The 12417-nt window shown below is 34.6% G+C and overlaps 1 protein-coding gene across 15 annotated transcripts in view; it reads left to right on the top strand.

The window, feature by feature from the left end:
* ATE1 (arginyltransferase 1) overlaps positions 1–12417 on the top strand; it is a 202829-nt gene that overhangs the window by 8625 nt on the left and 181787 nt on the right. For all 15 annotated transcript variants that reach the window (XR_011970556.1, XM_072624567.1, XM_072624546.1 and 12 more), the window contains exons 3-6: positions 2156–2218; positions 6953–7056; positions 8512–8769; positions 11794–12023. Coding sequence is in view for 14 of the 15 variants with exons in the window: in XM_072624567.1 (XP_072480668.1) it covers positions 2156–2218; positions 6953–7056; positions 8512–8769; positions 11794–12023 (655 nt within the window). In the remaining variant the exon portion in view is untranslated. The remainder of the gene's footprint in view (positions 1–2155; positions 2219–6952; positions 7057–8511; positions 8770–11793; positions 12024–12417) is intronic.

The following is a 12417-nucleotide window of genomic DNA, read 5'->3' as shown; positions in this document are numbered from 1 at the left end:
TTCTTCACAGAACTTACACATTTCCATTGCCGCGAAGTTAAATCTTCCCAGCAGCTGATTTTTGTGTCTAGTCTTGGTCAGTCCAAAAGAGCAGATGCCCCAGTAGATAGGTGGGGGGGGAGTGGGGTATTGTATAGAATGTCTTAGATATGTTGGTTGGGCTTGTTTTTGCTTAACTGTTACAGATCAGTTCAGTGGGAATGGTATTTTAGAAATTAGTGATATAAAAAAAGTCACTAATAAAACCTTAAAATCAGGATAGGGACTAGCCCTGAGATTTTAGTAGCTTAGGGAACTATTAGATGAGGAAAGCCCAGTGTGGGTTGATTTCTTCTTTGTAACACAAAGTATGGGCCTTACCTCAGCCTGAGTGAGCACAGGAATAGGCCCAAGGCCAGAGAGGCCAAGGTCTCCCATTGCATCCTGGGCCACCTCCAGTTGTCCTGATGAATATCTGGTCACTGGACCCAGATGGCTCAGGAGGGGAAGGTGAGGCTGGTGACCTTGCACAGCCCTTCCTCCCTCAAATCAAAGTCAACTGCAAGTCATGTCATCATTTCTGTGATGTCATGGTCCTCTTTGAAAATGAAGTCTTATGTAGTTATTTAGAGCACTGAGAGATTAAATGACTTGCCCAGGGTTACACAGTCAGGGCATGTTACAAGTGGAACTTGAAACCAGGTCTTCTTTTCTCAGAGACTAGTTCTCTATGCTCTTTGACTTTTCCAAAATGTATTTTAAAACTTTTTTGCATTTAAATTGTGAAAAAAAATAGTATTGTTTTTAAGTAATAAAATGTATTTTGACCCCGAATCTCTAATGGGCAGAGTATTAAATTTGTTGTCAGGAGCACCTGTGTAGTTGTATTTTTCCTAGCTGTAAATTGTGGATGTTATTATTATGCCACCTACTCATAGGAATAGTGTGAGGATCTAATGAGATAACGTATATAAATACACTTAAAAATGTGAGATGTCATTGCTATTACTGCTACAATTTTTTAGCCTTAAAATTTAATTGCTGTTAATACTTTTAGTCTTTGATCTTACAATTGCAAATACCTTTAATTTCTCATCCTAGCTGCAAATTGTACTGAATCTTGATATCAGCTATATTTATCAGATAAAGTAATACTGTTATTACTTACTTCATACTAATATAGACTTTGGTATAAGATAATTAAACTTTGGAATCTGTCTATTTTAGTTTTATTGAGCTTTCTGAAAGGCTTGATTATAATACTTTTTTGTGGCACTGAACCTGAGGACGTCATTATAATAGTCCTGCTCATCTAACTTGTACTTTTCACATGCTTCAAAAACCTGTCCTTTCAGTAGTATCTTCACCATTGTGGATTTTAATTAACCACTCTATATCTTAGTACACAGTTTTCATGATTTGCTATGGCTGAAAAAATTAACCACCCATAGCCCAAACTCTGATGATAAAATGAGTCCTTCTTAAACTTAAGTTAAACAAGTTGGGCCTTGTACAGCAGGGTTACATTCTGTTGATGAACCCCTTTGCTCAAAGGCTTTCTGGTTTGGGGAGGGCTTGTTAAAGCTTTAGCTCCCAGGACCTTGTCCACACTCTGATGAGGCATCATACTTGGGCTGTAGTGGGGGAGTTTTGCATGACAATATTCAACCTAAATTTAATTGATGTCGTTGAATTTAGTCATGAGTGATGGAATATGACTAGAGATAGTAGATAGAGAGACCAGCTCAAATTTGGAAGGACCTAGGTCTGGTGCAATTTCTGACATCTACTGCCTGTTTGACTATAGGCAAGTCATTTAACTTTTCAGTATCCAGAACAGTGAACCATGTTAATCTGCATAGAAGAGGGAGTGCCTGCATCAATGAAATCCTAGGTCTGAACTTGGATCTGTATCATTCTAGTAGCCATATAGATAGTGGACTGCCCTTTGGAGTTGGTACTTTTATTGCATCCCTTCATATTGAAAAGTTCAGAAGAAAATAAATATTTTTGATTTATATATTTAAGAGATGACAAAAATATTTGAAAAAGGGCAGCTAAAGGCAAAGTTTTATACTATCGATTGGATTTTTACTTTGAGAAGTATTTTATTTTTAGTCTTTTGTGTGTACAGGAAAATGTCTGAGAAATTAACAAGAATATTTTGTTATTTTAGAAGTGGGAAGTATGTATACAAACCTGTTATGAATCAAACGTGTTGTCCTCAGTATACAATAAGGTAAGAACTTTTTATTGCAAATGCTCTTTGAAGTACAGTAGTAATAGAAATAGTGGACCCCTGGTATGAAAATTGCATTCTCTTGAGCCCTGTTACAATAAATACCTTTGTCATATATGGACCTAGTTTTGTTTTGTTTTGTTTTACAGGTTGTCTTCTCCCATTAGAATGTGAGTTTCTTGAGAGCAGGGAATAATTTTGCTTTTCTTTGTATTTTCAGCATTTTGTGTAGTGACTAGGACTTAGTTAATTCTTAATAAAAGCCTGTTGACTAACGGACTGACTAGATTTGCAAGTAGAAGTTCATTTTAATATTGAGAGTTCTGCTTAAGGATGCTTTTCCTTTGTCTTGCACATATCAGAGTATCACCAGATTTCATACTTGGAAAAGACCTCAGTGTCTTTTTAGTCAAACTTGGAAGAAATCTCTACCCTAACATACCAAATAATTGGTTATCCACTACCATTTAATTACTCCAATTTGGGACAATTTCTGACCTCCTGAGGCAGTCCAGTTTAATTTTGGACAGCTCTCATTGTTAGAAGCTTTTCTAGACATTGCGCTTAAAAATCATCTCTTTGCATGTTCCACACCTAGTTGTGCTACCTTTGGACAAGTATAACTTTAATCCCTCTTTCATGTGGTTAGTCTTGCATATAATAGTTCAAACTAGGTAGTTGATTTTGCTAAAAAAAAAAACCAAAAACCAAACTTTCTTGAAAATAAGACTTTTCTACAATTAGTTCAGTTCAGTAAGCATTTATTGAATATATGCTATGTACCAAACATCATATTGCTTGCTGGAAATAAAAATACAAAATGAAATGTCTTTGTATTCTAGGAACTTACATTCTATCATGTAACATTTACATGCACTATGTAACATATACATAGATAAGTACAAGCAACATTTATATAGAAAGTAAGTACAGAGTAATTTCAGGGAAGGGGTGGGGGAAGAATACTAATAATTCAGAGATCAAGAAAGGCTTATAGGAGTGGGGTAGTGCTGATCCCTGTGCCTTTTAAAAACTTTTATTTTTTAAAATTGTAATCATAAGATGAGTGTTTCTGTACGTATAGTAGAATAGTAGGAAAAGAAGATTGTGCCTGAAACTGTTAACATACATTATATACTAATATTAATATAATATATATAGTTTTCTTTTTAAGTATATAATAAATAAATTCAGCATATAACTTTCCATCTGTATTGCTTTTCTCTGGTTCCTTCTGGCCTTCTGTTCTTTTCTGTGCTTTAAAAAAAGTATTTCATTGACCCTCTTTTCTTTTTTTCTTTTCTGGCAACTCTATCCCTAGCCCCCATTGACTGTATCTGAAAATGTATGTCTTATTCTGCATCTTGAGTCTCTTAACTCTCAAGCAGGAGCTTCATCATTAGCCTTCTGGGATCCTGATTGGTCATTAGATTGATCAGAGTTCTTTATTCAGTCTTTTATAATTATTTTTCTTTTCAGTGTTATTGTATAAATTATTCTCCTGGTTTTGCTCATGTTATACTACAACTCATCATTCTTTGCAGGTATCTCTGAAACCATCCCTTCATTTTTTATAGCTCCGTGATATTCCATTGCATTTCATATTCCATAATTTGTTTAGTCATTACCCAGTTGATAGGTTTACCCCCTAGCTTCTAGTTCATTGCTATCACAAAAAGATTGAACTGTTCTTTGAAGAAAGTAAGGAATTCCACCAGGAAGAGGGGAACAGCTATATTTCTAAGATTGTAGCCACTTTAGAGCCAATTTAATAGAAACTTTGCTGGTTTAATACAGTATCTGTATAGTAAGTAGCATTTGAATCTAATTTAAAATATTTTTGTATTCACTTCAGTCTTAACATTTGTTTTCTTAGCAAAATACTCTGACTTGTTCATCTTCTGTAATATTAAATAAAATTTTATTTTATTTTCAAAGATCAGCCTTCTTTCCCTCTTTCTTCCTTCCCTGATTACTCAGTTACATGCACACACACACTGTGACATGCACACAGACACTGACACACACACACACGCACACACACACACTTGCACACCTGTTACAAACATTTGTAGTCCAAACAAATTTTTGCATTGATTGTGTCTAAAAAAGGTTTCATTCTGCACTCTTTGTCCATTACCTCTCTGTCAAGAGGTGGTCAACATGTTTCATCGTGAGTCCTTAGGAACTTTGATTGGGCAGTTTCCCTTATTTTCTTTATTTTTTAAATTTTGTTTTAATCTGCCAAGATCTGCCTTTTTACCTTCCCCTTCTTCTCCTAGGCGCTTTGACAACACAAGAAAAACAAATGCCATTACAAACATTACAAAGTCAATCAAAACAAATTCCCACATTGGTCATATCCTAAAAATATTTATTTCATTCTGGATTCTGAGTCTTTCACCTCTCTATCAGAAATTGGGTAGCATGTTGTGTAATTAGTCCTCTGGGATCTTCATTATTCATTTACACTGATAAGAGTTCAATATATTAGAATTCCATCACATTTATGTACATGTTCATACATTCCCCAATTTATGGAGTACCCCCTCAGATCCCCATCTTTGCCACCTCAAAAAGACCTATAAATATGTTTGTATGTCCTTATATTTTGTTTGCTTAAGATTAATTCCTTCCTTCATGTATCCTCTCTCTGATTCCCTCCTCTTCCCTCCTCCCTTTTCCTTCTTATAACTCTGTTGAGTGAAATCTATTTCTGTACTCACATATGTGAGTATGTTGTATGTGTTCTTTCTTCTTTTGGCCAGTTCAGATGAGAGTGAAGTTCAAATGTCAGTTGCTGCCCCCTACTCCTTGTTAGTGTAGATGTCTACTTGTCATACCTGATTGTATGAGATAATTTTCCCTAACCTTCTTTTCTCTTCCTGCCCATGCATTCCTCTTTTCCCCTCTTTCCATTCTTTTATTAAAATCATCAAAACATAACAGGACCGTTCCCAGACCTTGTCTTTATGAACCCTGATGATGATAGGAACCAGGGAATACTTATGTATCATCTCTCCATATTTGAATGTAAGCAGTTTATCCTTGTTAGTCCTTAATCATTGTTCATTTGTGTTTACCTTTTTGTGTTCCTCTTTTCATTTTTGTTTCAACTTGAAAGTTTCTCTATAGCTCTGGTCTTTTTATCAGGAATACTTAGACATCCTTTATTTCAATAAAGGTCCATTTTTTTCTCGTAGCATTATACTGAGTTTATTCTTGGTTGTAAACCATATTCTTTGCCTTCTGGAATTTTATATTCCACGTTCTCTGCTACTTCATATTGATGGCTGCTGAAGCATGTGTGATCCTGTCTGGCTTGTCAGTACTTGAATTCTTTCTTTCTCTCTTGCACAATTTTTTCTTTGACCTGGAAGCTCTGCATTTTGATTATGATGTTCCTTTTAGGAGGTAAAGAGTGGATTCTTTCTTTTTTTCACTTTGTCCATTGGTTCTAAGATCTTGGCAATTTTCTTTTATGACTGTCTTGAAATATGTTATCTAGGCTCTTTTTCTGGTTATGGTGTTTAGATAGTCCAGTGATTCTTAAATTTTTTCTTGTTTTTTGTTTTTCAGGACACTTGTTTTGGTGATGAGGTTCTTTATGTTTTCATCAATTTTCTCAGCCTTTCGACTTTCTTTTAATATTTCTCATTGCCTTGTGAAGTTATTTGCTTCTGTTTGGTCCATTCTGATTTTCAGGAACTTTATTCCTCATACAAGGTTTTGTTCCTCTTGTGCCAAGCTGTTAAATCCCTTTTTATTTATTTTTATTTCTTTTATAACTTTCATTTCTTTACTAATTTATTCCATAAGTGTTCTCATTCCATTTATAAAAAATATTTTATAACTCTTTTTTAAAACTCTTGCTTCATCTCTTCTAAGAATTCTGGTTGAATTTGTGTTTTCCCATTAAGGTGTTGCTTATTAAATGTTTTGGGATTGTTCTCTTTTTCTTTGTTTGTGTCTTGAGCATTCCTGCCATCTGCTCCTTATGAGACTTCTTATTTATTTGCTCATTTTTCAGTTATACTTCCTGACTTTTGGACTTCTTGTTAGAGCTGGGATCTTCACTCTGGAGGGACATTCTGGGCTGGTCTTATAGCTGTTTTCTTGGAATATTGAATGTTGTGTTAATCCAGGGTTCTAGAATATCATTCCAAGAATGGTCTGATCTAGGGCAAAATGTAATTGCTACTCCCTTAATGTGAGTTTGGCAAGTTAAACTGATTTTTTTCCAAGGAGGGGCAGGATATTAGTTTACTGAATCAGATCAGTAACTTTTTACCAAATATTATGCTAATTTTTATGTAACAAAGGTAAATCAGTGGGGAATGCAGTTTATCATATTAAAGGAGTTTTAAATTAGGAAAATATTTTACAATTAGCATGTCGTGACATTTCCTAAAACAATTATTTATAATGCTACATTTTAGGTTTTGCAGACTAGTATCCAATTTTTTCCTAATTTTTAATGAATTTGTTATACTAGTTTAAATAAACTTGTATTGTTTGTATGAGGAGGTATTTGCAAATTATGTATCAATAAAATTGGTTATATTGTAGAATCTATGGAGCTACTTGATGTGTTCACATTAGGTATCTTCATAGGTATTTCTCTGTACTCAGAGAGGGATATAACTGGCCGGAAGGTTTGGGTACTATCTAGAACAAATTATATTTGTTTGAAATTTAAGTGTAATTTTTTTTTATCTTAACTTGCTTTATTAGATGCCAACCTTTACATTTCCAGCCATCAAAATCTCATAAGAAAGTTTTAAAGAAAATGTTCAAGTTTTTGTCTAAAGGAGAATTTTCCAAAGGGAATAATGAAGGTAAGATTGAATGTAGTTCTAAGCAAGTATTTTTTAAAAACCCAACAAAACTGTAACTTAACTTTCTTCTTAAGGATGTTTAGGTGGCAGATGGTGGAGTAGAAAGACACACATACGCAGACTCCTCCCACATAGCCCATAAAATACCTGTAGAGAGGGACTCCCAACAAATTTGGAGCAGCAGAAGTGAGTGGAAGAGATTTCCAGCCCAGGGTGACCTGAAAGGCCCACAGGATATTTAGGTGATCTTAGCTATTCTGAGTGATGGGTGAAGAAAGATGTAATTATTCTTTTTATAGTGAGGCAAAAATAAATCATTTTGATTGCCTCATGTTTGTGAGAACCAGTATCAGAATTCCTTGCTTCCATGTAGTGGCCTTTCCTTTGGACCTATTTAGATTTCTCATATTCTTTTAAAATAATAGTAGCTAGACTAACTTGTCACATAGGATCCTCCACAATCTACAGATTCACTGGGTTTATTTTCCTCACACATTTTTTATTTGTTTTTATTTTTATTTTTATAAGCATTTATTATTTCTTCCTCCTGTTGTACCCATACCCCTATTAAACTATTAAAAAAAGAAAAAACCCTCATATAAATATTCATAGGCCAGTAAAACAAATTCCCACATTGGTCATGTTGAAAAATATGTGTCTCATTTTGCATTTTTAAAAGCCTGTCACCTCTCATGCAGGAGGTGAGTGACATGGTTTACCTTCAGCCACCTGTGGTTTATCATTGTATTGATCACAATTCTAAAATCTTGTAAAGTTTTTCTTTATAATGTTGTTGTCATTTTAAAAATTGATCTAGTTCTGCTCACTTCATGTTGTATTAGTTCATAAATGTCTTCTCAGTTTCTTTTCCAGCTTTAAAATGGGCATGGCCCTATTAATACTTTATTTACAGTAGATCTTACAGAGTACAGGGAGCTTTAAAATTACTATCAGAGTTATGATCCAACTACAATATGAATAAAATAGATTTTTTTTGGTTTATGTTATGATTTCTGTGGGAAAAATGTATTCTAAATTCTAAACAACTGATTTAAATGAACTTTTTGTAATGCATCCTATTTATAAGCTGATCATTGTCTGCTTATGTAGTGATCAGAATGATGAGTTGAGAGAAGGGACCCCTGGCTTCAAGTTAAATTCTTCTGTTAACTTTATAATTTTGGAGAATCACTTAACTTTTTTGAGACTAGATTCCTAATTTATAAAATGAAGGAGATTGGATTAAATGATCTTTAACATTCCTTTAAGCTCTAATATTTTATGATTCAGATTTTTTAAAATCTGAATTTAGAAACTCATTATTTTGAGTGGACTTAAGAATAGTCAGTTTGTTATGATATATTCCCATAATAAAAAATGCTTTTCATCCTAAATTTGGATATTTTTAAAGTACCGAGTTAATCACTGCATTTCCCCCCCCCCCCCAATTTGTAGAAGAGCCCATGGATTCTCAAATGGATGATGCTGCTGTGGAAGATTTTGTTCTAAAAAGCAAGTTGGACATACAGTCTGACCGTAGACCCCTCAGTGAAGATTATAATGAAGTCATAGAGAGCGAAGTGAAGGAGAAAGAAGAAAACTTGGAAGCTAAGGAAATTCAACAATTCAATCAGTCACATGCTGCAAAAGAGTCACTGGGGTCTGGTGAACCATCAAGGACTGTTAAAGGTGTTCCCTCCACTCCCAAGCCAGGTACTGAAGATTGGGCCCTTGCCATGTTGAAAGAATTTTTTCTTTTGGTTGTGGTCACTGTGGGCATTGAACAACAACTTAAGCTAGTAGTCTAATTGCCAGCATTCTTTTGTATACATTAAATGTTGATGTGTTGCATCTCATCAATGTATGGATTTAATATATTGTCAGTCAAAATATTTCTCCTCATTCCTTGTTTTGAATAAAAGCCAGAAATAATACATTCCCTTGAGGAACCATTTGGTAACTGTTAACTAAGTAACTAGTAATTCCTTTTCCATACCAGCTGCTGCTTGGGCAGCCCTAACTCAGTTCTCAGGATCAAGGCTCAGATGATAGCAGGAATCTTCTGTTGGGTCTCACTGCTTCTTTCTCTGTCCAGTTTGTCTTCCAGAAGTGGCCACAATAATCTTCCTAAAGCAGAGTCTGACTATGCCCCTTATCTCTTCAAGAAGTCTTAATGGTCTCTTGTTGTCTTTAGGATAAAATTTAAATTCCTTAGCTTGGCATTTCCAGTCTAAATTCCAGACTGCCTTTCTGAACTTATTTCACACACTTCACATTCATGCATTATAGATTCCCACTAAACCAGTCTCCTTGCCATTACCTGTACTTCCATCTCGTGTATCTGTGCATTTGCATAGGTTGTCATATAACTTTGGAAGGCATTCCCTTCTTAACTCTACTTTTTGGAATCCTTTACTTTCTTCAGGGTTCATCTCAGGAGCCATTTTTCATGAGAAGCCTTTCCTGATGCCCCTAGTTACTCTGTGTGAATGTTGTGTATGCACAGTATGCTATAAGCTCTCAGAGGTTTCTTTAAATATATTTATAACTTAATAGAGTGTTTTGTGTATAATAGGTATTTATAAATGCTTGATGAATGGAATTCAGCTATGTAACTCCATATTTTTGAGAAAATTGTGAGCTGTTGTCTCCTCAGATGTTTATCCCAGATCTCTTTTTTGCATTAAGTAGGTGTGGGAGTTGATGTTTGAAGGCTGGGGAAGAAGGGAGATTCTAGTCCATAGCAGTAGGTTCCAGCAGCACAAAGCAAACAGGCCAATTTTTGAGGCACATAGAACAGAAATGGGTAACTAGGGAGATTGCTGACTGGGAAGTGTCCTCTAGTTTTAGTCTTTCAAGTGGCTTATTTCCCCTCATATCTTCTTATCTTATCTTCTTCCCTTATCTTTTCCCCCATTTGTACCTCAATTATATATATCTTGCTATTTGTCCTTTCCTGAATCCGTGGGAGCTATTTCTCTGGGATAACCGCCTAGAATTTGATGAGGAAGGGATGAGAAATTTCTTTTTATACCAAATGAATGGGAGGTAGATTTGTTTCTGTTGTTCTAAGCTGAAACCCTCAAAATCTTTTCTTATAGAAATGTTATTAATACATAGATACTGACACTGATGTAGGCTTTATGGTACCATTAGAGATTTAATTTGAATTGATCTTTTTCCTTATGCAGAGTAGTGACCTTCCTATGCTTTAGAAAACTACTGTTTTGATTTATCGTAGCAAAAAAAAAAAAATTGTTACCTTGTGGCTAATCTTTTGGTATTGACCCTTTCTGAACTGCGGCTGGTACTCAAACAAGAGAGATATATTTGACTTAGAAGCCTACCAGTTGGGTAGTGCTTTCTGCTGGCATAATCCATGATGAGGCATTGGGAGTACATCTTAAGCCTTTGTGTGTGTATATACACATATGCACACACATGTGTATGTATGTGCATATACATACAGAGAGGGAGAGCATAAGAGCAGCAAAGCAAGCTGTCTTGGCTTGGACCTAGAACTTAATTATCTATTGTGTAAATTGTTTCTATTGCGAAATGCTTTCTGAGATTCATATAGACATTTTACAAATGTATTTTTTAAAAAAACATAACCCAGTATGTAAATTTAGATGGCTTATGTGCCCCAAATTTAGATTATCCTAAAGTGATGTAACCATGTTTTCATGTTTAGTTGTGCCAAAAAATTCCAGATTGAGATGTTTAGGATATAAGCACTTTTTCCAAGAAAATGTTTATATAAGAATTTGGATAAACACAGATGACTGGTAGATAGTACTTTCTGAATTAGTTCAAACTAAAGGGAGTAGGTTACATAAAATTTTAATTTCAGTTTCTTATATTTGTTTTTAGTAACATAATTTGATGTGTAAGATAAGAAAAATAAGTCATATGAAATATTTAGTAACATTCTTAGTTTTTCATTTCTAATTTGAAAGTTGCATATTAGAACTTGAAAGAAAATTTCATTTTAATGTCTGCCCCAGAATTTGATTTGTAAAATTTTCATAGCACTGAAATTAAGGTATTTAGTTAGCATTTCTTTTACTAGTATTACAAGACTAGTCTAGAAGCATTTTCTGATTAATTTTTTTTCCAGTTACACTGATTTATGATTTTTCATAAAATTGCTACTTCCTCATCGGTTAAAAGCTGTTTTACAAATTGAAACTTTTAATTTTTCTATGAAAAGTTCACTATCTCCCTTTTAGTAGACAAATTTTCTAGGGTTGTCAGTTAACCAATGTAATCTAGACCCACATAAATTGGGACTAGACTTTGAAGTGTTTTTGACTAGGCCCACTTTGTTTTTGACTGAGAACCCAGACAAGGTGACTTCAGCCTTGGGGAAGCTGAACTGTGAGGTGGGCACCTTATCCCCTATTTATGAAGGAACAGTCCCAGGGAGGTTGAGTAACTTCATGTTGGTTTCACAGTAGTAGTAAAGATCTGAAGTGCGGTTTGAATCACTTCAGCTTTTTGACTCCCAAGTGCTGCATAATATATGCCATTGTGTTGAGCTGCATATCTTCATAGTGAACTCTAGTGATGGAGGTAGGAGTATTCGGCAAAATGGCAACCTACTGGTTACACAAATAACCATTTCATTTTGTCAGTAGCAGTGTGAGTTTGGGATAATTTAGAGGATTATTGTGTTTTTGAAAAAACATTTTTTACCTAGAGAAAAATCTTAACCATATACCTTGATCATTTTAGGCAAAGGGGCTGATTTGAGTAAGCCTCCATGTCGGAAAGCAAAAGATATACGGAAAGAAAGGAAAAGGCAGAAACTCATTCTTAAGAGTCAAACAGACAAGCTGGAAGATTTCCAAACTGAACGTGAACCACAACTTTTACCCTCGGGAAAATCTAAATTAAATCAGCCTAAATCCATTGAAGATTTCATATTTGACACCTTACCTGAGGATGCTGCACATCAATTAAAGGTATTCTGTCACATGATTTTTTATTCACAGTCTTATCTTTCAGTGAAAATTAGGAAGCATAATAATAAACTCTGTTGTTTGAATAAGAAGGAGGTAAATGATGTGAGTTGGTACGGTATAGATTTTAAATTTTCCAGATTTAAAACTTTCATTTTGGAATGCTGTTATGTATTTATTTGTTTTTGAAGAACTGTACCAACTTAGAGCTTTAGGATAAGTACCTTTGAGATAGAAATAGCCATAAAAATAAAATGTTTCAGTAGAGGGCGCTCTTACTCTTTGGTATAACAACAGTTCCATTTAGTTAAAATCAGAGATACAATAATAAGCATTAAAATTGGATTTGGATTATGGATTTGAATTAGGGTGTGTGTGTGTGTGCGTGCGTGCATGC

This window comes from Notamacropus eugenii, chromosome 1, assembly GCF_028372415.1.
Source record: "Notamacropus eugenii isolate mMacEug1 chromosome 1, mMacEug1.pri_v2, whole genome shotgun sequence".
Classification (NCBI taxonomy): Eukaryota; Metazoa; Chordata; class Mammalia; order Diprotodontia; family Macropodidae; genus Notamacropus; species Notamacropus eugenii.
The sequence above is the reverse complement of the archived record's forward strand: the minus strand, read 5'-3'. Positions and strand labels throughout refer to the sequence as shown.